Source organism: Micromys minutus (assembly GCF_963924665.1).
Source record: "Micromys minutus genome assembly, chromosome: X".
NCBI classification, from domain to species: Eukaryota; Metazoa; Chordata; class Mammalia; order Rodentia; family Muridae; genus Micromys; species Micromys minutus.
Window position 1 is genome coordinate 14,701,045 of NC_137970.1, and position 25,330 is coordinate 14,726,374.

The 25,330-nt window shown below is 46.2% G+C and overlaps 1 protein-coding gene across 3 annotated transcripts; it reads right to left on the reverse strand.

The window, feature by feature from the left end:
* Positions 1-12,815: 12,815 nt before the first annotated feature.
* Positions 12,816-25,022, reverse strand: TFE3 (transcription factor binding to IGHM enhancer 3). Of its 3 annotated transcripts, XM_080910720.1 has the most exons (10): positions 24,702-25,022; positions 22,209-22,322; positions 20,964-21,252; positions 20,263-20,508; positions 19,946-20,050; positions 18,416-18,533; positions 17,144-17,200; positions 16,900-16,975; positions 15,429-15,576; positions 12,816-14,551 (listed from the first exon to the last, which is right to left on the reverse strand). In XM_080910720.1, exons 1-10 carry the CDS (start codon positions 24,815-24,817, stop codon positions 14,111-14,113), a joined length of 1,710 nt encoding a protein of 569 aa, XP_080766846.1. In that variant the 5' UTR covers positions 24,818-25,022; the 3' UTR covers positions 12,816-14,110. The 3 variants fall into 3 exon arrangements, with proteins under 3 accessions (XP_080766846.1, XP_080766847.1, XP_080766848.1); XM_080910721.1 differs by lacking the exon at positions 19,946-20,050; XM_080910722.1 differs by lacking the exon at positions 24,702-25,022 and having other exon boundaries at positions 20,964-21,199; positions 22,209-22,326.
* Between the last annotated feature and the right edge of the window lie 308 nt (positions 25,023-25,330).

The following is a 25,330-nucleotide window of genomic DNA, read 5'->3' on the forward strand; positions in this document are numbered from 1 at the left end:
ACTTTACAACCCCAGCAACATTGTTAATCTTCCAGCGGGCCGTAGTACATTTGTCTTTTGTAAATCTCCTGCAGGTAGAATGCGATACAATGTGCTCCTTTTGTATTTTCTTTTCTTTTTCACTTTTGGCTCTTACAATTCATCCAAGTCGTCTTGTGTTTTTTTTTATTTTTTTTTTATTTTTTTTTCTTACAACTTTATTTTTTTAAAAAAAGAGATACATGTACAGATTTTTAAAAGCATTTTGGCATAAAACTATATGAATATATTTTTGTCAGTACTTGATTTTTTTAAAGTTTTGATAGTATGCATTGAAATCTTACTAGTTACCATAAGCACAAAGTACATGTAAAATAAAACTTAACATGGAAATAGTCAAAGTTTTCTTGGTGTGTATAGATTAAACATAATAATTTTTTAAATACCAAAAATTGCCATAAGGCTATCTTCTTAGCTTTTGAGTTATTAATGATTTAAGATCTAGGTGTACCCCACTCTAAGTGGGTGCTATACACTTGTTGCAGATTTTTTTTTCTTCTGTTAGCAGATAGAATTTCCTATTATGCATATGCCACAAGTTGCTTATTTATTCTTTTAGTGTGGTTTAACTTGTGTTTTTGTTATGAATGAAAATGAACATATTTTCCTGTGTTTAAAGACTGTTTTAATGTCATGTCATGTGTGTGTGTGTGTGTGTGGTTTTTTTGATCAACCCAAGATTCTTGCACGCTAGGCAAATGCTCTATTTCTGAGCTGTATCTCCAGCCATAAATATAATATTTTGAAGGAAAATTGGAGATATTAAGAAACAGTTTTTAGCTGGGTGTGGTTGCACACACCTTTAGTGGTCCAGCCAGAGCTGAGTGAAAGAAAGAGGGAGGGAAGAAGTGTGTGTGTGTGTGTGTGTGTGTGTGTGTGTGTGTTTAAACATACACAGAGAGAGACAGAGAGACAGAGGAGATGGCTAAGAAAGTGACAGTACACATCCATGACATGACTTTGGGCTTTACAAGAGAAGTTAGTGGGGGTTCTGTGTTGTCATTGTTTGCTTGGTTTTAGTAGTGATGAAAATTAAACCCTTGGATGTGTACATGCTAAATGGGCACTCTGCCACTAAGCTACACACTCAGACACACACACACACACACACACACACACACACACATACACACACACCATTCCATGCTACAAAGTATGATCCTGTCTCAAAACAAACAAATTAAAAAATATTCCATGACTTTCTTTACATTGTCTGTCCGTTCTCTGTATTGGTTTTTGGTCTCCCACTTCAAATTTCAAGAGCTTCTTGTATATTCAAAGTGTTGAAACTTTGCTGCAATACCGTTTATATTTTTTCTCTCAGCTTGTGTATTAGTCAGAGTTCTCTACAACTTACAGAGTGAATGCCCCTCCCTCCTGTCCTCTCCTCTCTCTTTCTACATATTCTCTCTCTATATATATATATATATATATGTGTGTGTGTGTGTGTGTGTGTGTGTGTGTGCGTGTGTGCGTGTGTGTATACATATATATACACAGACATAAATATGGTTTATTAGAATGAAATAATAGGATGCAGTCTGGTTCATCCAACAATGCCTAGCTGTGAATAGAAAGTCTAAGAATCCAGTAATTGCTCAGTCCACAAAGAAGTAGGTTCTAATGCCGGTGAAGGAACACTTGTTAGGGAAGGTGAGATCAAGCAGGCAGAGAACTAGCTAGCCTCCTACTTCCATGGCCTTCCTGTGAGTGTGGATCTTCCCACCTCAGAAGATCTAGATTAAAAGTGAGTCTTTGCATTGCAAATGATTTAATTTAAAAAATCACTCAGGTGTGCCCAGTCATTTGTGTTTTAGTTAATTCCAGATGTAGTCAAGTTGACAAGCAAGAACAGCCAGCACAGTTTGCCATTCGTCTTTCATCCACATTTATCATACTAACTATACACACCCACCCACACACACACACACACACACACACACACACACCCCATGGGATATGTATCATATATGTCAGCACATATATATACATATCTGTAATTATTTCTGTATGTGCCTGTATGTACTTCAAGCAAACATGAATTAATAGTGATATTCTAGCACCACATACTTGATTTATTATAGACTTCCCTTCTTGATTATTTTTTTTTACTCCCAACAGTAAAAACCTACCTCCAACTTTCACCCTCCGTTCATTTAACTGTTCACTGCTACTATACATATATAGCAATAAAACTGTTAGGGCTAAAGAGAGCTGGCTCAGTGGGTAAGGCACTGGCTAACTGGCTGCTCTTCCAGAGGACCTGGGTTCAATTCCCAGCACCCACATGGAAGTTCATAACTACCTGTAACTCCAGCTCCAGGTAATCCAGTGCCTTCTTCTGGCATCTCTGTACACCTGCACATATACCAAATCCATACACACAATTAGGAATAAATACTAAAAACAAACTGTTGAAGCACCTATGTGACCTTGGAAAAGAGTAGCACTTAACAGTTAAGGGCTTTTGTACAATTGCTTTTGACTTTGATCTTGAAGTTCCCACATCAGTTTCTTTTGTTGTTGTTGCTTTGTTTGGTTTGTATGTTTTTTTTCCCAAGACAGTGTATAGCCCTGGCTGTCCTGGAAGTCATTTTGTAAATGAGGCTGAACTAAAACTTGGGAGGCAGAGAACGTACTGCCTCTGCCTCCCAAGTGGGAGGTATGCACCATCACACCCATTGCCTACATCATTTTCTAAATGACTTGAACCAGCTCATCTTTCCACTTCAACACCCCACTTAGGGGCGTTTTTATTCTACATTTTGTAGTATTTAAATTAGACTCACTTCTAATCCAGATCTTTGGGGCCCGAAAATAAGCCTTTAATCCAGATCTTTTTTTTTTAAGATTTATTTATTCAATATGTGTAACTACACTGTCACTGTCTTCAGACCCACCAGACGAGGGCATCAGACCCCATTACAGATGGTTGTGAGCCACCATGTGGTTGCTGGGACTTGAACTCAGGGCCTCTGGAAGAGCAGTCAGTGCTCTTAACCACTGAGCCATCTCTTCAGACCTCAATCCAGATCTTTTGATGTGAGAAGATCCACCTCTAATCTGGGCTGTGTCTTCTGCTGGAAGCCCATATGAAAGGATGTGGGAAAAGGAAGCTTTTGTTTGGCTGCTGCACTAGTTCTTGCTAGCAAGTCCATTCCTTCACTGGCATTAGACTCTACTTTGCCAGCAGCCTGCCTGGCTCGAAAGGGTTGAAGTAGAACACAGAGTTGGATGTAGGTCAAGGGACTGATGATCTCTGGCCTTTTAATTCTCTGTTCTGTGCTTCATTAAGCAATGGAAAACTTAACTCTTATTTACTTTATAATCTTACTGTATAATTCTTTGGCAATTAACATATGTTGTATAGCAGCAGGGAAATTAGAAGAGGATTTATGGCTAGTGCTCCTTTTTCTGGCCAGGCAGCCAGAAGCCTCTTGCTGGCCAGGGAGCTCGTTAACTCTATTTGAACCAGAGAGAAAAAGGAAAGGAAAGACGTCTCTCACACAGACACATACACAACAGGTGAAGCGGAAAATGGCTGCACCGTCTTTCTTTATTACTTTTAGCTCTTTGTATCTTTAATACAAAAAGTTCTCTATGTAAGAATGAATTACCTCATAGATAAAAGGGGAGTAACAGAAGGATTTCATTAACAAGGTAAATTCACTGTTTCATTCTGTAAACTCATAAATTCAAAGCAACAGTTTTTACATGACCTTGCCTTATCATAGTGCACATCTGTGGCTTCATCTTTGGACCTAAATACTTTTCTTTGAACACAAATTTGTCCCAAATTTCTCTTTTTCTCTTTTTAATGTAATTATGAAAGCTTATTGTATTTATTCATGCAGCCTTTACTTACTATTATGAGGAATGGGCACATTCTATTCTTGATTCTAACTTTATTACATCTTTCTAGCAAAAGAACTATCTCTTAAAATTTTTTTCCTAAGATCATTTTAATCAAATCAGGAACTCTATAAAATCATTAATTCATCTAAACAGCATTAATTCATGAAAGTTCATCTTTACGTTGATCTGCAGGAAATCTGCTCAATAGGGTGGGATGGTGCCCAAGGATTATTATATTAATTTAATAATAACAGGAAAGACATATTCGCTGCAAGAAGCAATCCTGAGATGACATTCCTTTGGGATCTTGCTTCATAGAGCTCACCCATTGAAGACCATGCAAAAAACTGGGCCAGCTCCAGAAAAGCCATTTGCTAGTCTTAGCCTTCCCGGGATGGCTCCTGACACTACTTTTTTGGGGATTCTATTGAATACTGAAGATCAGTTGAGACATTCAGCTTTGTGTGTGTGTGTGTGTGTTCTATAAGTTCTGTTACTTTAGAGAATTCTGACTAATACAAATTTTGGTACTAGAAATGACTAGAAAACAGCAGAAGTCCAAGGATAAATATGATGAGTATCAGCACCTACAGCTACCCGAGCGTCTGTAGTCACTCTGTCTCCTGGGCGCTTGGAGGGCACTGAAAGCCTGTGGTGTGAACAGTTTTACAAATTTAAAGAGACAAATGCATTTGCTTCTCCTGATTCACCAGCTGAGAGAGGCAACAGATTTGGTGGAAATGTTGACAATTTATAGAAAAATAAAGAAAATGCTGCTGCTGTGGTCCGTTGCTCCTAGCATCTCTGAATAAATTGACAAGGGATAGGAATGAGCTCCATGATATAATTAACCAACTTCTAGCATCTCAGAATAGGGTGAGGTACAACAGTGAACTCAGTGATAGAACTGACCAGCTCCAGATGTTCACAGACTAAAGTTTTCTAAATGTGCCCCGGAAGAGAATCTTTGCTCCAGAACTCACAGAGCTCAAGTTGTGGAAAATCAAACAGAAGTCCTCATAATAATGTTGGCTGAATCACAGTGAAAATTCAAGTCCCAGCCTCAGAGGGTGTCTGCAGTAAGAACAAGGACATTAATTGGTTAAAAATGGTGTCCAGTCGGCTTTTATGTTAATTTGACACAAGCTAAAGTCATCTGAAAGGAGGGAACCTCAATTAAGAAAATGACTCCATAAGATCAGGTAGTAGATCCAGCTGTAAGGCATTTTCTCAACTAGTGATCAAGGGGGGAGGGCCCAGCCCATTGTGGGTGGTGCCATCCCTGGGCTGGTAGACCTGGGTTCTATAAGAAAGCAGGCTGAGCAAGCCAGGGGAAGCAAGCCAGTGAGTAACATCCCTCCATGGCCTCTGCATCAGCTCCTGCCTCCAGGTTCCTGTCCTCCTTTAGTTCCTGTCCTGACTTCTTTTATTGATGGACCATGCTTTAGAAATATCAGCCAAATAAACCCTTTTCTCTCCAAGTTGTTTTTTGGACATGATGTTTCATCACAGCAACAGAAACTCTAAGACAAATGGGATCCTGAAACTTAGAATGGAATGTGTGGTAGGATCCTACTGAAGCCGAGAACTTTGAATCCTCTGATTCTGAAGGGTTTTTCTCACCTGAGGAAGTAATCTCTCTTCCCACAGCAGAAGATATACTCACATCCCCCACACCCAGTAATATTGCCCTTTTCACCTCTGACCGAGGAAATTAATCCTCCATTGTCTGCCAAACCAGCAGTGATTTTCTCTGAAGGAGATGCCAGGCACGACAATACTGCTGTCCCTCAGGACCCACCAACAGTTGCCTCTAGACCTATAACCAGACTAAAGGTTCAACAGGCTCCTAGTGGCAAAGTAGAAAGTGTAGTCAATGAGGAGGTGTGCAACACTTATTACACTACAGTACACTAAAGGACTTCATGAGTGTACTAATGCTTGTACTAATTCAAGCAGAAGTCTGGGGAGTAGGTGTGAAAATAGATTTATTTGTTTGTTTGGGTTTTATTGTTGTTTTTTTTTTCCAGACAGGGTTTCTCTGTGTAGCTCTGGCTAGCTTGGAACTCACTCTGTAGATTAGGCTGACCTCGAACTTAGAGATACAATTGCTTCTGACTCTCGAATGCTGGGATCAAAGGCATATGCTACCCAGCATGGAAATGGATTTTAAGGGTGTGGGATAATGCTGGAAGGAACATAAAATTAGGTCAGGCTGAGTGCAATTCTAGTTTTAATATGGAAACTCACAGAGTTAAAAGGCATTAAAAAGTTTGTGTGAATGATTGGCTGAAGGTTTTGTCAAAAGAAGGTTTTGTCTACTGAACCGGGTAGTGGTGGTGCAGGCCTTTAATCCCAGCACTTGAAGGCAGAGGCAGACAGACCTCTGTAAGTTTGAGGCCACCCTGGTCTATATATAGAATGAGTTCCAGGACAGCCAGGGCTCCACAGATTAACCCTGTCTCGAAAACCAAAACAACAACAGGAAGATAACCTATTGAGAAGAAGCTGAAGATGCCTGATATCCCTGGGTTTAATGTTGATGGATGGAATTTAAGACTTGGTGAAATCTCATTGCTAGAGTGGGTACTCTGTGTAAAACCTGATCCTCCACAATGGGAAAGCCCAAAAGGTATGCCCTTCACTAATCCTATAAAACACAAAATGGTGAGACGGGTATCAGCACATTTGAACATACATCCCTTTTCCTGGTATCAGACATTGGGGCTGGAGATGCTGCTGTTCAGATGAATTAAATGCAGTGGGTTTAATTTGGCCTTGAAATAGTAGGAGCCAGGTGGCAGTACTGAATTGCCAAAGGCAAGGTGACCTTAGTTATCCTTATGGGCAAAACAATCAATGTTCATGGGGACCTAACCTGTAAATGGTCACCACAGGCAGTGAATTTTATGGTGGTATGACTCAAATGGACCTTTGGTACTGGCTAATCAATTATGCCATGAAATAGATAAGAAGTCTATTGCGTTTTTTGTTTGATTTCTGTAAGTGAAAAGATTTTTAAACAAATACGATTGAATAATGGCTAAGGGCATCTTGGTTTGTAAACCAGTTTGCAGGCGTGAGCCAGTTTACAGACTCTGAACCCCTGGAATGAAGGGATAGCCAAGTTCCCCTGAGGAAGGACCTTAATAAAATGCCAAAGACTTTTACTGTTAGTCTTTCCCCAGTTCTTCCCCAGAGGGACCTACAAGCCTTTTACAAGGGTGACTTACACTGGGGGAAAGGAAACAGTCAGATTTTCCACGGTGGATTACATACTGGTCCTAAATTGATGATGATTCCAGGAGACCCTAAGAAACACTGTAGCTTTTCAGTTAAAGTGGGGAGTATGGAAGTAATGCGATTAATGGAATTTTGGCTGAAGTCTGGTTCACAGTAGGTTTAGTGGGTTCCTGAACTCATCCCGTGGTCATTTCCCCAGTTCAAGAATGTATAATTGGGAGAGATATACTTAGGAATTGGCAGGAATCTCTCACTGGTTCCCTGACCTGTTCTGTAAGGGATTTTTCAGGTGGAAAGGCTAAATAGAAGCCTTTAGAGTTCCTATGAATGGCATTCTCAGGTCAAACCAGTAGTCTGTTTGCTTTTTTTTATGTCTATGAGTACTGTATCTGCATGTATACCTATATGACAGAACAGGTCACATTATAGGTGATTGTAAGCTGCCCTGTGGTTGCTGGGAATTGAACTCAGGACCTCTGGAAGAGCAGTCAATGTTCTTGACCGCTGAGCCATCCTTCCAGCTCCTGTATTTTTCCTTTTTCTGATTCCATGCTATATATATATTTTTTTTTTCTTTTTTCATTGTAAAGAACCATGGCTTCTGCCAAAATTGAGGGTGATCTTGGAACTCAGAAAGTTGTGGAGAAAAGAGGAGAGATGGTAAAACATTAACGTTGGGGATGGTTGTTTTGTTTCTTTTCTACAACTCTGAGAGTATTTTTAAAATAAAGGCATTAAAACCAAGTGCAGCCTAGTGGGATCCTGTTTTCCAGGCCCCTGGGTTCCATCCCTAGTGTGTATACACACAGAAACACACACAAGAATTTTGCATCTGTGATTGAGGAAGAAAAATTAGCTTTCTCGTAATGGCTTTCTCTGTGCTTAGAACAGACTAATGGTAATCTCTTAGACTGAGTCAGGAACTATCCTCATGTCTAAAATTCTCTGAAAAAGTTAGTACAGAATTGGTCTTATGTTTCCCTTAGGGTAGAATTCTCAGCCTCCCCCTATCTCTCCCCACTGACATTTTGTGTCCTTTAAAAAATTTGCTATCCAAACTTTTGGTATATTAGAAAGTCCCAGACTCCAGGGAAGCAAGAGGCTCCAGAACCCAACAGTGATGACTTAAGCTGAAATTCCCAACAAGGGGAAGATACAACCTATAGGGACCACCCCCAGTAAATAGGCATGTTCCCTGCCCGAAGTTGGGGGATGGGGCTACCCATGAATTTCAAAATCTTTAACCCAGAAATCCTCCTGTCTGAAGGAAATTCAGGGACAAAGAGTGGAGCAGAGACTGAAGGAAAGGCCATCCAGAGACTGCCCCACCTGGAGATCCATCCCATCTGCAGACACCAAACCCAGACACTATTGCTGATGTCAAGAAAAGCTTGCAAACAGGAGCCTGATATAGCTGTCCCCTGAGAGTCTCTGCCAGAGCATGACCAGTACAAATGCAGACACTCACACACAGCCAACCGTTAGACTAAGTCCAGGAACCCCAATGAAAGAGTTAGGGAAAGGACTGAAGGAGCTGAAGGGGATTGCAACCCCATAGAAGAACAACATTAGGTAACTGGACCACGCCAGAGCTCCCAGGGATTAAACCACCAACCAAAGAGCACACATGGAAGGACCCGTGGCTCCAGCCTGCATATGTAGCAGAGGATGGCCTTGTTGGGCATCAGTAGGAGGAGAGACCCTTGGTCCTGTGAAGGCTTGATGCCCCAGCGTAGGAGGATGCTAGAGCCATGAGATGGGTGTGTGTGAGTGGGTGTGTTGAGGGAAAAAAAAGCATGAAGGTGTTCAAAACTGTCGTCCTCCCTTTTATCAACTAGTATATGTTAATTGTGCATAATAATAATGGGTTTCATTAAGACATTTGCATACATGTTTATATTTTAATCATATTGATCTCTAGTATCCTCTCCTGTCCCCCTCCTCTTCCCTTTTTATTGTCAGGTATTTTTTGTGAGCAAGTGAATTAGCATGGGGGAGGGGCTCTTTACAAGAGCATAAGCCCCTTATCAGTGGCCACCACTGAAGAAAATGTTCCTTTCTTCTTCCAGCAATCACTCAGAGATAGAGAGGTTTATACTCATGAACCTCTCCTCACTAGCAACAGTTAACTGCCTAAAAATCCTTAGGGTTTGGGCAAAGTTGTGCTGCTCAGGCTGCTCCAGGGATAATTCAGCCATTAAAGCTCAGCTCACAACCAACACAGACAACAGTTATGCAAGTGATATGATCTAGACATAGGACATAGACTGTATAACTCACTCATATGTGGTAGCTAGACTATGCACTTTACAAAAAAAGTACAACAGAGGTTACCAGAGGCTGGGAAGTTCAGAATAATAGATTTATTTTATGTGCAGTGGTGTTTTGCCTACATGTATGTCTATGAAAGCATCAGATCTTGGAGTTATAGGTAGTTGTGAGTTGCCATATGGGTGCTGGGAATTGAACCCAGGACCTCTGAAAGAGCAGTCAGTGCTCTTAACCACTGAGCCATCTCTCCAGCTCTTTCCAGAGATCCTTCAATCTGGCTTCCCAAGTGTCTACAAATGTGAGCCACCAGACATAAATTCTTTTATTATTTTAAAACTCTCTCTGTGTGTGTGTGTGTGTGTGTGTGTGTGTGTGTGTGTGGTGTATATGTTAGTTGGGAGGTAGTGGCATGTGCCTTTCATCCCAGCACTCAGGAGGCAGAGGCAGGCAAATCTCTTGAGTTTGATATCAGCCTGGTCTACAGAGTGAGTTCCAGGACAGCCCGGGCTACACAGAGAAACCCTGTCTCAGAAAAACAAAACAAAACAACAAAAATCAACCAAAACAAAACCAAAAAAAAAAACCCAACCTTGTGTGTATAGAACCTGGAATGTTGACTCAGCTATTAAGAATAGTTGTTGCTCTTGCAGAGGACCCAGGTTTTATTCCCAGCACCCACATGGCAGCATACACCTGTCTATAACTCCAGTCCAGGGGATCAGATGCCTGATCCTATGACTTCAGAGAGCATCAGCCGTGCATATGGTGCATATACATACATGCAGGGAAACCTGTCATACACAGAAAATGGTAAAAAACTGGGTGTAGCAGCATATGTCTTTAATCCAGCTTTGGGGAGGCAGAGGCAGACAGATCTGTGAGTTTGAGGCCAGCCTGGTCTACATAGTGAATTCCAGGACAGTCAAGACTACATAGTGAAAGCCCCTGTCTCTAAAAAATAGTGTATGTATAACAAAATTGGCATTTTTATCATTTTTGAGTACGAAATTCAGGAGCATTAATTATGCTTGCAATGGTTAGCCGCCGAAATGTTTTCTGAACTCTCTTGTATCATCCAAACAGAAACTGTACCCTTAAAATAATAATCTATTATCCTGGGGGTCTAGAGAGATGGCTCAATGGTTAAGACAACTGACTGCTCTTCCAGAGGACCCGGGTTCAATTCCCAGCACCCATATGGCAACTCACAACTACCTATAACTCCAAGATCTGATGCTTTCATAGACATACATGTAGGCAAAACACCACTGCACATAAAATAAATCTATTATTCTGAACTTCCCAGCCTCTGGTAACCTCTGTTGTACTTTTTCTGTAAAGTGCATAGTCTAGCTACTACATACGAGTGAGTTATACAGTCTATGTCCTATGTCTAGGTCATATCACTTGCATAACTGTTGTCTGTGTTGGTTGTGAGCTGAGCTTTAATGGCTGAATTATCCCTGGAGCAGCCTGAGGCCTTATATCTTTTTTTAAAAAAGATTTATTTATTTTATAGGCGTGAGTACACTATCTCTTCAGACACACTAGAAGAGGGCAACACATCTCATTTCAGAATGGTTGTGAGCCACCATGTGGTTGCACGGAATTGAACCCTGGACTCTGGAAAAACAGCCAGTGCTCTTACCTGCTGAGTCATCTCTCCAGCCCTCAAAGCCTTATATCTTAAAATGTGTTCTACATGTTTATTGATTGGTTGTTTTAAGGTTTTTGAGACAAAGTCTGGCTATGTAATCCAAGAGTGGGGCCTGGAACTGTGTTCAACATGCTGGCCTCAAACTCAAGAGATTTATTTTTCAGTGCTTCTCAAGCAGTGGGATGAAAGAGGTATACCAGCATGTCTCTGTTCTCTATTTTTATCTCTCTTTTCATTTTTTGAAGTGTATGGATGTTTTTACATGTCAGTGTACCGTGTGCATTCAGTGCCTGAGATAGTCAGAAGAGGGCATCAGATTCCCCGGGACTGGGGTTCCAGATTGCTTAAGTGCCATGATAAAGGGAGGGCTTGGGAATTGAAACCTGGGTTCTCTGGAAGGGTAGCCAGTACCCTTTACTGCTGCACAACGTCTCTACACCTTCCGTATTTTTACATCATCATGCTTGGGGAAGGTCTCAGGTATATCAGACTGGCTTTAAGCTCCGGATGTAGTACAGGTTGGTCTCCAGCTTCTGGTCCCTCTTTCCTTCACCTTCCAAGTGCTGGGAATTTTTACTCAGCTGGCTACTTTTTGTTATTGTGTGTGGGTTACATGAAAACACGTCCTGACCCACATGTACCCTGATTGTCAGAAGACAATGCTGTGGAATTGGTTCTCTACTTCCACCTTCATGTAAATTCAAAGCATAGAACTCCAGTTCGTAGCAAGTGCATTGGGCTGAGCCATTATCACCTGCCCACTGTGGTTATTGAGACAAAATCTCAACTCATAAGTTCAAGCCTAGCCTAGAACTCATTGCCGCATTCCCTGCTTCGATCTTGGGAGTGCTTTGGCATGTCATGCCTAATGGGGGCAGGACTTCCCTTCCTATTCCTGCTTCAGCCTCCTAAGCACTGGGTTTCTTCTCATGAGAAGCAGTAAGCAGGAATGGCTACTCATAGGGACCAGTCTGATGCTTGTCCTGTTGTTCATTATGAAGAATCATCAGGAAAATATTTGTCCCAGCTTTGAAGTGATTGGCCAGGTATGTAATTCCACTTCTCAAGAGGCAGAGGATCCAGAGTTCTAAGCCAGCTTGGAATATGAGACTTTGTCTTAAAAAAATGAGGCGACATCTGTGTACTTACCTTCATTTACATGTCCCCAAATGTTAAAGTAATATGCTTCCTTTAACTTGCAAATTCTCCCACCTCAACCTCCCCAGTGTTGGAATTCCAGATGTGGTTGCAATACCCTGCTCCCATCTGCACTTTTTTTTTTTTTTTTTGGTCTTTGTTATTTCCATGATCTTGAATACCTTTTGTTGAATGCCTCACATACTTTATCAGTGAGCATACAAGGCTGGGGGTGTGGCTGAGTGTTGGAGAGCTAGCTGGGTCCCCAACTCCAGCCCTGTAGGAAGATAGTATCTATTTCTGCACATGTCATTCCAGCTTAGCACACTTACAGGCTGCCTGTCTGCAGAAGGTACTGCTTCTCCAAACAGCAAATGGGAGGAAACACAGAGATTGGTACCCCAGGGAAATCAAACGGGGAAAGCACAGCGATCCGTGGCAGGCCCTCAGGAATGCTCATTGCTTTCAGGTGGATTTCCCTCCAGGCTCTTTTACCTAAAAATTCTGTTTGGTCCTCCGAAATCTGTTGCATTTTTTCTAGAATTGTGGTTTCTCCTGGCCCACAGGGGCCATGTTCATTGCACCATCAAAAACAAGAACGGGAGACTCGATGCCAAAGTTAAAAGCGCTTCAAACACGCCTAGCATTTATTATTTTAGTCAAACCTATAGACCCCTCAGTAAACCCTCCTTGGGGCCTGGCCCCAGCAATTTAAAGCTGAAGACCTTGGGTATAGGTGGCAAGGATGGGACTAGGTAGGGACTGGCTCTGAAACAGGGGTAGTCCCCTGAAGAGATAACAGTGTGGGTGGGACAGAGGTCAGGGTTGACCTAGCTTCTGAGTAGGTAGATTCAATAAAAAAAAAAAAAAAACTTACAAACAAATGAGGGATACAATATATGTTTGCCACCATTCCTCCAGGCCCCTGCCTTTTAGGGGAGACTTTTCTTTTTCCCTGGGCTGATAAACAGCCTGGACACACCCTTTCTTTACCATTTCCTACAAGTTGAAAGGAAGAATTGGAGTGCCTAGACTGGGTCCACACTAATCCCTATCATCTCCCCAAACTGCCCCTCAAGGCAGAAAAGGCAAGATCTTCTCAAGGATGAGAATCTAAGTCTCACTTGATCTAGGTCTAGAAAATCAATCCACAAGATTTCAAAATCTGTTCCCTTCCCCAAGAAGGTCAGCACAGAGCCTCACACGTCAGGTACCAGGTTGGTCCCAAGTTAAGGCAGGGAGATTAGAAACTGCTGAATGGTTTGTTGCTAAGGGTCAGGACTGGGGCTGGAACCTGTACATGGGAGATCAGAGCCTAGTAATTCCTCTATACCTGAAATACCTGTGCTGAGCTTTCCCTATAGAGAAGGGATGGGGCCCAGGGGAATGGGCTGGATCACACCCTTACTTCTCTGTTCCTTGCCAGAACAAATCAGGGGTCATAAGGAAGAAATAGGGATCAACCCTCCAGGGGTGGGACACCATTTTTATTTTTCTTCTTCCAGTGCCCAAAAAAAGCTGAACTGGCAATTCCTAGAGAAGGAATGGAGTGACATCCTGGCATCTCCTTTCCTTTGGTGACATGTTTATCCTGCCGCCTTCCCTCACCTAGGCAGGGGTAGGACTAGGGGCAAAGGGGTAAGGCTATGATGCTCACATAATAAACTGAGCTTTCTCAGCTTTCTCCTGCCTTCTCCCTCACAAACACCTGTAGAGGGCAGTTCCTCTGAAAAAGGGACAGGGCCTCACCTGATTCCTCCTCCTTGCCTATTACAGGGTTTGGGCCTGATTGCAACTCCTCTTCCCCCAGATTTCCTGGACAGGACAGTGTCACAGGAGGGTAAGGTCTCATCCAGGCTTGTCCTCCTTCCCTGGGTGGGGAAGTCCGAGGGGAGGAGTGAGGCCTGATCAGGACTCCTCTTCCATGCTGAAGCTGCTTCGGCGGCTGCTGGCCTTGGAAACAGCCGGGGATACTGAAGAAAGCAGGGGGTCAGAAGCAGCCCGCAGTGGGGACAGGGCACCCCCTGACAGTCCTCCCACCATCCCCTCCTCCTCCATCAGAATGTCCTCTAGCCCTAGGTGGAAGGGGTCCCCCAGGTCCCCCAAGTGGTCGCTGGGAAAGTGCAGGTCCAGAAGGGCATCTGAAGGCGGTGCCGGTGGCTGTTGTGGAGGAACGTTCTGGGCAGGTCCCCCTGACACATGAAACGTTGTTGTACTTGGCCTGCCCTCCTCCTCAATGTCCAGCTGTTCTGGCTTGAGGCTGTCAGAGACCGAACTTGTGGCTAGGGAGAGCAGTCCTGGGTTGGGAGGTACAGGCAGACCATGGATCTGGGCCTGTAGTTCTAGCTCCTGTAAAAAAACCAAGGGGTGGGTACAAAGTAAGATGGGGTTCAAAGTCCCTCACAGGTGGTAGTGTCTGCATTGAAAGGGTAGGTTCCAAAGCACAACTTGCCAAATTTCATTAGTCTCTGAGCCCCCATGTCCCATTCTGTAAAACTGTACAATGGTGGGTTCTCTCATATGGCTGTCTCTGGGAATTAAGTGAGTTAATGGGTATATAGCTCTTATTACAGCACATGAGTCAACATAGATGCTATGCACTTTAGAGAATGCCCCCCACCCCTTAGACAAGAGTTTCTCGGTGTAGCCCTGTCTGGCCTTGAACTCGGAGATTTGCCTTCCTCTGCCTCCCTGGAATTAAAGACATATGCTACCATGCCCAGATGACACTCTCTTTCTTGTAAATATTTATTTTTGTGTGTATAGGTATTTTGCCTGCACATAGGTGCACCATATGTAAAACGCCTGTAGAGGCCAGAAGAGGGCATCAGATCCCCTGGAACTAGAGTTACAGAGTGTTGAGAGCAGCCCTGTGTGTGCTCTAAAAACATAACAAAAACCAACAGTGCTCTGGAAGAGCACCCAGTGAACCGTTAAACCATCTGTTTCTTATTTCTAATTTTTAAAGGTAGAGTCTGACTCTGGCACCGGCCCTGGCCCTGACCTTGGCCCTTGAACTCACAGATCCACTAGCCTGTCTCCTGAATGGTAGGTTAAAGGCACAGCAGAGAACAACCATGCCAGGTGCCCTAACTATTCTTGTTAGTGTGCTAATTACTATCTCTTCATCATTTGAACTAGGTTGCCTAAAGGGAAAACTGGTCACTCTTTGCCTGCCTCTACCTGCAGAAGTGCCAGTCACCCTCCCTATTGTCTGTCCTCAAACCTGAATCCGGAGCTGTAGGCTTCGGTTGGCTTGTTCCAGGGACCGTTGCCGGCTCTCCAGATCTTTGGAGCGTTGCTGTTCCTTCTGCAATTTGCGGATATAATCCACAGATGCCTTCAGGATGGTGCCCTTGTTCCAGCGCATCTCCCTGTGGGGCCCAAGAAGGAGGAAAGACAGAGTGCTGCATATGACATCTCTCAGAGGATTGTACCAGGTAGATGGAATACCTGACCACGTGTCAGAATTTGAGGTGAATCAAAGGGTTAGAGTGCTTACAATAAACCCTATGCTTGTAATCATCCAGTGGTGGCCGTTATATCCTGAAACCTGGAAGCCCTCTTGGCCCTTTCTGGCTCCTCTTTCCTCACAATAGCCAAGGCTGGCCTCTCAAGTGTTAATGTAGGAAACTGTTTTCATCTCAGGCCATGTACTCAGACACAACCCTGCACCTAGAGCACTTTCCCTCCATTATGTGGCCTCCTCAATCTTCCCATTCCTGCTCTGGGCTGGGGATGAGCTGAGGGCTTTGCACAGGGAAGGCAAGCACTGTGCTTAGCTAGATACAGATCTCCATCTTGTAGGCTCTCTGTTCAAGTGTTTCCTTGTCAGCTGAGGCCTGCTCAGTCCTACTCTGCTCGCAGCCAGCTTCACTATTCCAGCAGCCATTCATTTTCCTTCTGTGTATGGGGGTTTTGCTTGCATGTATGTGTAAGCAGCAACAGCATCTGTCTGATGCCCATGGAGGCCAGAAAAGTTTTATCAGATGACTTGCAACTGGAAAGAAACCCAGTCTTCTGGAAAAGCAGTCAGTGCTCTTAACTGCTGAACACTCTCTTCAGGTCCCCTGTATCCTTTTTGTTTTGGGGCTGTTCTCAAATTCTAAATCCTCCTGCCTCAGACTGCTGAGTGCAGGACTAATAGGCATATAGCCCAGATCCCGTGTTCATTATGCTCTACAACCCTCTCTAGAAACCAATGTCATGGTTTTTCTTTCATCAGATCCAAAAGGACAGTGGTATTTTCCTTTTTTGTTCCCTCTGGTATCCTCAGAGCCCAATAACTGAACCCTGAGTATAAAGAAGTACAGACTAGAACACTTGTGCTTGTGTTCCACAGGGCGCAGATAGGACCACAACCGTGGATTCAAAGTCGGAGGATCTACAGTCCCCTGGCTAAGACAGACAGAGAGCTCTTTTGCGGGGGGAGGGAGGGTTTTTTTTGATGCAGAGTCTCACTCTGTAGCCCAGGATAGCCTAGAGCTTACTATGTAGCCCAGGCTGGTCTTGAACTCATGGCAATCCTCCTGCCCCAGCCTCCCCAGTGCTGGGAGTACAGGTATGAGCCTCAGCATCCAGCTCAGAGAACTTTTGTCTGGGCAAGACTACATGGCAGACACACCAAGGAACAACTCTCCTGGTCCAGGGTGCTTGTTCCACCTCCCATTGGCCTGGGGTCCCCAGCCCAGACTCACGGATCATTGGACTTGGGGATGAGGGTGCCCAGCTCTTTGATCCTATCGTTAATGTTGAATCGCCTGCGTCGTTCAACTTTCAAGAGAGGGGGAGAAAAAGAAAGAGTAGGAAAGAGTCATCAATGGGTGAAGAAAGAGAGAGGAGCAGGGGTGCTGGGAGGCTCCCCATGAAGGCGGCCCTTGAAGCAAGGAGCACGGCAGGGCTGTGTGGCAGGGCGGCAAGTGCGCCTGCTCTGGGGCTTACTTAGGTTGTGATTGTCTTTCTTCTGTCGCTCCTTCAAAAGGGCCTTTGCCTCGGTTTCTGGAAGAGAGTGAGGGTGGATATCAGGGCTTCTGGGTATAGGAAGCAGAGTCCCTGCAGACGCAGAGGTAGGGGCTAGTGGGAGAGGGACAGAAGCTGAGACTTTAGAGATGGGGTCTTTCTTTCTTGTCCAGGCTGGCCTTGAACACCTGACTTAAACCATCCTCCTTGACAGTCTCCAAATTAGCTGCAACTACAAAGTCTGGCCGCAGAGCCAGACTGGGGAGTGATTTCTTTTTAAAAACTAGAGTGATTTTTATTTTCTGTTTATGGCAGTTTTGCCTTCATGTGTGAACAGACAACATGCGCATGCCTCACACCCAAGAACTCAGAAGAGGGCACCGGATCCCCTAGAACTTGAGTTACAGATGGCTGTGAGCCACCATGTGGTTGCTGGAAATCAAACCCAGGACCTCTGGAAGAGCAGCCGGTGCTCTTTACTGCTGGGCTGTCTGTCCAGCTCTGTTGTTGTTGTAGTCATCATCGTCATCATCGTCGTCTTCTTCTTCTTCTTTTGATGCTGCTGTTTCTCTTCTTCTCTTCTTTCTTTCTTTTTCTAAAAACAGGGCCTCTATATGTAGCCCTTACTGTCTTCAAGTGCTAGGACTACAATCATGCACCACTGTACTTTTGTTGACTGTTTTAAAAGATGTCTTGAACCAGGCATGGCACTTCATGCATATAATCCCAGCACTGTGACGGAGAGGCAGGAAGATTGCTCCAAGTTCAATGCCAGCCTGGGCTATATGGGGAGTTCCTGAGCTGTGCATTTGTGCATATCTCTGTAGTTTCATCACTCAGGAGACCTAGGCAAAAGGGCTGCTGGAAATTTGAGGTCAGCCTAGGCTACAGAGTAAAACTATGTCTCAAAAAAATAATTAAAATGTCTCACTTTGCTACCTTAAAAAAAAATGAAACCCTGGTGGTATAGGCTTTCTGTTATGCCCAAGGTAAGAGTAAGAGGAAGTCAGAGAAAAAAGGTGAAAGTTGGACCAAGAGCCATGACATAAAAACAACAAAACCAAACCAAACCAAAACCAAAAAAGAACAGCAGCTGCCTTTGTCTTTCTTTTCTGTGTCTTGCTACCCTCCCAGCCCAGCCTCAACTCTTTTCTAAAAAGGTCACACCCCTACCCTAGAATGAGATCTAGCTCCAGCTCTGGTTGTAACAGGGCAGGACAGGGTGGGATAAAGGGTTAAGACCCTGACACTTACCGGAGATCTCCCGTTTGATGTTAGGCAGCTCAGCTGGACAGGAATTGCTGACAGTGATGGCTGGGGTGGCCACTCCCTGACTGCTGTACACATCAAGTAGATTTCCGGACACGGGCAGCTGTAGACAGCAAAGGCACAGAACAGCCTCCTCAAATTCAGGCTCCCGAACCTCACAGATTAAAAGCTAGCACCCTCTAATGCACTGTCTGGGGAATGGCATCTCCTGGCCTCCTTCAGGGAAGTTTCACATGGTACTCAACAGCAGGAACAAAACCAAGTGAACTTTCCCCGGTTTGTGGGAACTGGGGGGGGGGGGCGTCCACTCAGCCCCTCAAATAATCTCAGTGGCCTCCGAAGCCCTTCTCCAAAACTCCAAGGCTTGCTCCGAGAAGAAATATGCTGGAAAAATCACAATTCTCAGGTTCTCTGCCAGTTCTGATCTGACATTCCAGGCCATTAGCTGCTTCCAGCACAGCATTCCAAACCAGCATTCTTGGAACACTCCAACTCAATCTTTTCAGACCTTGGTAAATTATCATGGCAACTTGCCACCCCAAATCTGGCTTTCTGGAGAGTTCCAGCCTAATCCCCAGCCTTAAGTGTGATCCCTACTTTAAAAACCATGAGCTCTTACTGGTCATTTACCAAGGTCTTGACTCTAGATCTACCCACATATTCTGATCTCTCAGATGCTCTAGCCTGACTCTTTCCCAGCTAGTGCTGCTTTTATAGCAGCCTTGTTTGTCTGCTGCAATCCACTCAATACAATGCGCCCAGTCCTAGCCCTTGACAAACTGTCATGTCCTGAAATCCCTCAGAAGCTCTAGTTGTCTCCAAACCAGTAAAAAGTTATCAAGTGGACCTTTTTGTGTGTGTGGCACTGAGGACAGAACCTAAGACCTCACCCACGCGAGGCAAGCACTCTGCTCAGCTACATCCACAAACTACTACCATTTTTACACAAGGTTCCATCCTTTGGGGATGTTAGGAAAAGCTATGAGATAACTTGCCAAAAGCAAGTGATGAGGGTTTTCTGAATATTCCACAATCAGATTGTTATAACAGCAGATCTCTGGAAAGTCAGAGCTATTTTTAAGAACAAGGATTGAGCTTCTTAGTCCAAATCATTGCAAGGGACCTGGCACTAAGTAGTACAAGATCCAATGACTTGTTATAACTCAAGCTTTTTTGATTCTAATCACTACACGGTAGTACCTGAATCTCTTGGGATGCTGGAACTGCTATGTGATTTCTACTTCTTGGTACTTAGCAGAGCATAGCCCAAGTGCCCAGGTATGTCTCTAAACTCCCCGTATTACATATACCTAAGTCTACCAGGGCCACCTCTCCGTGAAGTCTAACAGAGGCCTGAGGGTAGTAGTGGCCCAAGCCTCCTTCTCAATATAAGGCCTTTCTATCTTAGTATAATGCATGGCAAGGGTCACTCATATACACACAGCCAATGCGGTGTGGTCTTAGTGACAGAAGAATGCCATAATTGTCAGACCACCTCCCTTCTTAGGGCCTCACCGTGCTGGGGAGCTGCAGCCCTGCAGTGCCTCCAGGAAGATAGCTGAGCATCTCATCGTTGTAACTGGACTCCAGGCTGATGATCTCATCAATGACATCATCAATCTGGGGGAAGAAGTAAATACTGTACAGGGTTAGAAGAACTGGAAGGGGAGGCTGGGGGTGGCAGTAGCTTAATGGTAGAGTGCTGGCCTGGCATGGGCAAGGCCCTAGGTTCTATTCCCAGCATCTCAGGTACTCTCACACACACAAACAAAACAACAATAATAAAACAACTGGATGAAGGGCATAAGGGAAGCTTATCTGCAGCCTCTTACCTCCTTCTCTGAGCTGGACCCAATGGTAAGCAGCGCCATGGGGCTGTTAGGAGCACTGCCCGTAGGGCCGGTGGCATGAGCAGTTTCAGGGGCAGGAAGCGGCTGCGCACTGGAAGGCCCTGGTGGTGGGGTGAGGGCCTGGGAAGCCAGCTTGGGTCCAAGTGTGGTAGACAAGTACTGTTTCACCTGCTGCCGGCGAGCTTGCTGCAGGTGGTACCGGGTAGGGTTCTCTAGGTGCGTCTGAACCTGTGAAATAAAAGACCACATGAAAGAGCTCAGAGAAGGAACTCTGAGCCCCAGCCTGTAACCCAACTATGGAAAAAAATATTAGTGGATCTCCCCAAGACCCCAAACTTCTTTTTCCAGAAATCCTACCCAGGCTGATAAGTTCCCTCAGTTTCTAGATGACATTGTCAGAATCCTCAGGGCTCCCTACTTTGTCTCTGACACCACCCAACAGAACCAGGAATGCCTTCCACATATGCCTTCACTAGACATCCCAATGGCCAAAATATTCCACACAGATACAGAAGAAAGCCTAAGAAACCATAAACACCCGGGGCACAATGGCAGACCATTTAAACACTATCATGAACTGTCCTTAGAACCACATGGATCCTGTCCAAAAGCCATGAGGAACCTGGGTGATCCCTTAGCTCCTATGAGTCACTGGTTCCTTGAGCCTCTGGATCTGTCCTTACCTTCAGCACCTCCCTGGGCACCTGAGCCGGGGGTGGACGACTCAATGTGTGGCCACCAGCAGACACGCCAATCACAGAGATGGCTGGTGAGGCAGGTGCAGGATTGGGGAAGGAAGCAGCCGCTGCCTGTTCCCGCCGCTCACGCCTCTCCTGTTCCTGTGCCTGGGCCCTCATAAGCTGCTGCCGCAGCAAGACCCGTGATGAGGAGGACGACATGGCAGGGGTCCGGGAGCCCCCTGCAGAAGATGATGCAGAGAGTGTAGCTGTGGCCTGCAGTGATATTGGGAAGCTGTGGAATGGGAAATATGGGGCCACAGGTGAGCTACTAGTCTCTTTCCAAGCCTAAGGGTCACAGTGTGCCGGACTACATCCAGAAGCAGTCCTGTTCTCGGTGTTCCGAGACCACAACGTGTGGACAGGAGACAGAGGTTCCAGGTCTGGATGTGGGACTCAGGAGACACTGAGACCAGACACAGGCCCATCATTCAAAGGTCACAGTCTGGCCAAGTCCTCGAGAGGGAAATAAGATTGTAGCCTTTGGCCTTAATGGTGAAGCCGCAGTCAGAGCAGGTGCACACAGTGACTAGATGAAGAGGTTTTGTTTTTGTTTTGTTTTGTTTTTTTGTTCTTACTGAAAAACGTGAGCTCAAGGGCAAGTGAAATTGCACAGTGAAACCTGAACACAGAAAGCTGCTAAGCCTCACCCGGAGCTCCTGGAAGTGGGCATCGGGCTCTGGAGGAGCCCCAGCCTTCCATTTCCTCCCTGCCCAGGGCTCTGCTGCCAGGAGCTAGTTAGTCTAGAAAATCTCAGAGGTTTCACAATCCTCTCTTCCTGCCCCCCTTCCAGGTCCCCTCCCCTCTCTTAGAGCCCAGGCCGATGACTCAGCACATTTAAGCTTCCACCCACCAGCCTGGACGCTGTGGCAGGAGGGTGGGTTTGCCAGGTGTGAGGGCTGAGCAGGGGCTGCATGGCCCCACCCACAGAAGGGCGGGAGCTTGGGAAGACCACGCCCATCTGAGTAGTCAGGTTTGCGAGTTCTGCACCTGAATTCTAGCTTATAGGGAGATAGGGCAGGAAAAGGCAGGCCAGAGACACACTGACTTGTCCAGCCGCTTTCCTCCATGCCGATGATAATTTCAGCACGGGGAAAATATAGGCCCCTGAGGTTTTGGGTGGACTGGGAGGGTCCTTGGCCACAGAATAGGGAGAAAGACAGGGAGCAGGGTCAGTTAGGCCAGTCCTACCTTGAACGGAGGGGTAGAGGTTGGCTTTTGAGCTCGTAGAAGCTGTCGGGATCAAGGATGTTTTCTAACTCGATATCAGCAACAATCCCGGATTCCGGAAGCAAAGAATTAAGGCTGAGGGTGGGAGGGAGGAAGGAGTGGTGATCAGTGACTGCCGGGAGTTCTAATAACCTCCCTTCCCCAGACACCAAGGCGGGCTCATGTCCAGAAGGGCACTGTCACGACCAAATCCCATATCCTTTCCCTTTTCCTACCCCATACTGCTTGCTACCCACAGGCCCTTAAGGGTCAGAACAATAGAAAGGTCTGGACCCCCACTCCCTCCTTTGAACCATCACAACGACCTGGGATTGGGGGGGGGCGACACAAGAGAACTTTGGGAATGACAATTCACTTTGAATAAGGTTTCCGGGCTGCTTTGCATTCAGAGTTCTCCCAGCCCCCACACCCCCTACTGTTTTGCCCACAGCTGAATGTGAGCCCATATCTGTATACATGCACACAGAGCAAGTAAGGACACCCATCAGCCCAACACTCTATTTAACACCAACTTATGCATCACAAAGAGATCCGGGCCCTCTGGCGCACTTTGCTTCAAGAGTTACCACTTTGCAAATGAGTTCTTCCAGCCCCAGCCAGAGTTCATAGGCGATGCCCACCCAGATAGAAGAACGGAAGTAGGAAATGCTCCCCTCACTCCAGCCGTGAGCAACTTTGAGACAATCTGAGTGCTTGATCTGCCCTGCAGGAGGAGCATCTTTCTCAGCTAGGAGAAACTGCCCAACCTCCTCCTACTACTACTTTGTAGATAGTTCCAAACACACACCCGATTTCAATAACATCCACCTGCACACAAAACATGCTGTACCTCACATGAAGGAAGAAGGCTGAGGTCAACCTAGACTACATACGGAGTCTGCATCTCAGACTGGAAAACCACCACCGGAGTTGGGATTCGCACTGAATCAACAATGCAATATCTCTGTCCCTCCTTCCCACTGTGCCCACTACTGTGATAATATAGGCGGTTATAAGCAATCCAAAGGTCTGCTTAGTCCTCCAGGTTGGGGATAGAGGACCCTAGTGTCCCGGCAAAACATGCACGAGGGCGAATATACGTCCTTGTTGGAGGCGTTTAGCTCCGTGGTACAGCACCCGTCTAGCAAGTGTGAAGACCTGGGTTCCACCCACCGCATCTCCAAATAATATGCACCCTTGAATTTTAGTCAAGTTTGGAATCCACTAAACTTGTGACTCCGCTTACTAAAAAGTCTCTCCCCTCCCCAACGATGGTCTTCCTTCCTCTCCTTGCCCACAGATGTGGCTCTAAAGCCACCCAGGAAGTTGGGAAGAGGAAGCTCTGAGAGTAGCCGAGTTCAGCACAATCCCAGGCAGAAAGGAGGCAGCCCCCTCCCATACTCACACACCACTGCGCGTAAGTTGGCAAAGATGGGTGCTCAGGAAGGCAGGGATATGGACAAGGAAGGGCTGGAGCTCCCAAGCAAGGCTGATGGAGGTGAGAGGAGCCGAAAAGGAGAGACCAAGGACCCACCCAGACCGGGATGGTGCAATCGGTACTCACTCCGGCTCTAGTGACTGATTCAAGATTACACCCGGGAACTGAGAGACCGGCTGGGAGGGCGAAATAAAAGGAAGAGGGGGTGTGTGGGTAGGGAGTGGGCAGGGCCGGCTGCAAGGCTAAGGCGAGTGGCAACAGAAACAAGACCCTCCTCTGGGTTCCCAAATAAGGCTTGGGGCCTCCCCCCAACACCCTCCCCCTCGCCTAAAAAGTGAACTGCATCTTTCCAGTGTACCCTGCCGCCTCACATTTAAGCACCCACTGGATAAGACCAGAGGAGTTTCCACTATCTCGGCCTTTCTTACAGATGTCGGGTGAGCGGGGTACAAACTGTGAACGGATTAGGCCTGTCAAGTTGCTTCGCTCGGTAATTCACGCACACTCCCGGCATATCTGAGACCACCCCCTACCTCCTATGGATTCGCGTTATTTCCCAAAACACAGCACCGGCTACTGGGAATCACTAGGTGCCCCAAATAACATCTCTGCCTCCCAGGATTCTTTTTTTCCCCACACTGAAGGGGGAAAAAAACCCCAGGATTTCTTTAAAATCTGTGTCTCACTTGACAGTGTGCCCTCAAATTCATCCCTCCGCGACTGGCTCAACAAGCCCCAATTCAGCTTCTAATCAGTTTCGCAAGTTCAACTACAGCAGACCAGTTTCTGTATACTCTACAATCTGCCCCCCGCTAGACCCAGCAAAGAGCCTCCCAAATAAGACTCTGTCCTCCTCAATGCTCTCCCATCTAAGCAGGTCAGTACCAGATTTCTGAGGTGCCCACCCAAGATGGGCACTCCGACGTCCTTCAAGCCTAGGCCAAGAGTCTCCCATCCCAGTCCGGGACCCCCCAGTGTCCTGAGATGAGTCCCTGGGGAACCTCACTTGTCACTCCCGGCCCCAGGTGGCCCCGCACCTGAGCAGCTGGGCCGAGTCAGCTGGCCTGCGCTCTTCCAACAGCACGAACACGGCTCGAGGGCCCTCCGCGCTGGCCTCTACGCCATCCGGAGCTGGCTCGGCTGCATGAGACATGACGCCCGGCCCCGGGCGAGCCCTGCCAGGCCGGTCGGGCCTTTGCCCGGTCCCCCTAACAAAATAAGAGTACCCTCCCCCCGCTTGCCGCTGCCTCCTCCGTTAAGCCATGGAGCTAGCTCTGCGTGGGCGGGCGGCGTCGGGAAGATGGGATGGGCCGTGAGTCATCACCCGCCCTGAACGGACCGACACCCCCAACCTAACCCCGAACGACCGCTCGCCTCCCTCTCGTCCTCTTCCCCCTCCTCCTTGGGCTGGGGAAACTCCACAGGAAGTGACCACACTGGGGATGGAAGTCTGGTTGGGCCATACCTCCTGAGCAAGGCAGCCAGTTGCAGCCTGGAGATTGGAGAGCCCGCCCTAAGCCACGACTTCGAGCTGTTGGGAACACCGGCTTTGGCCCGCCCTTTAGAGAAGAGGGCCTTTAGGCCACGCCCCAGGAGGCGGAAGCAAATAGGCAAAGGAGTGATTTTTGTTGAGCCACGCCTCTATTTTACGTAGCTTCCTGAGCCA

Coding starts and splice junctions, on each gene's coding strand:
- TFE3 (XM_080910720.1), bottom strand. CDS start 24,817: ATGTCTCATGCAGCCGAGCCAGCTCCGGATGGCGTAGAGGCCAGCGCG. Junction 20,051..20,262: donor GGTCCAGCTCAGAGAAGGAG/GTAAGAGGCTGC, acceptor TTCTTCCCCCAG/ATTGATGATGTCATTGATGA. Junction 18,534..19,945: donor GGCTGCAGCTCCCCAGCACG/GTGAGGCCCTAA, acceptor TGCTGTCTACAG/CTGCCCGTGTCCGGAAATCT.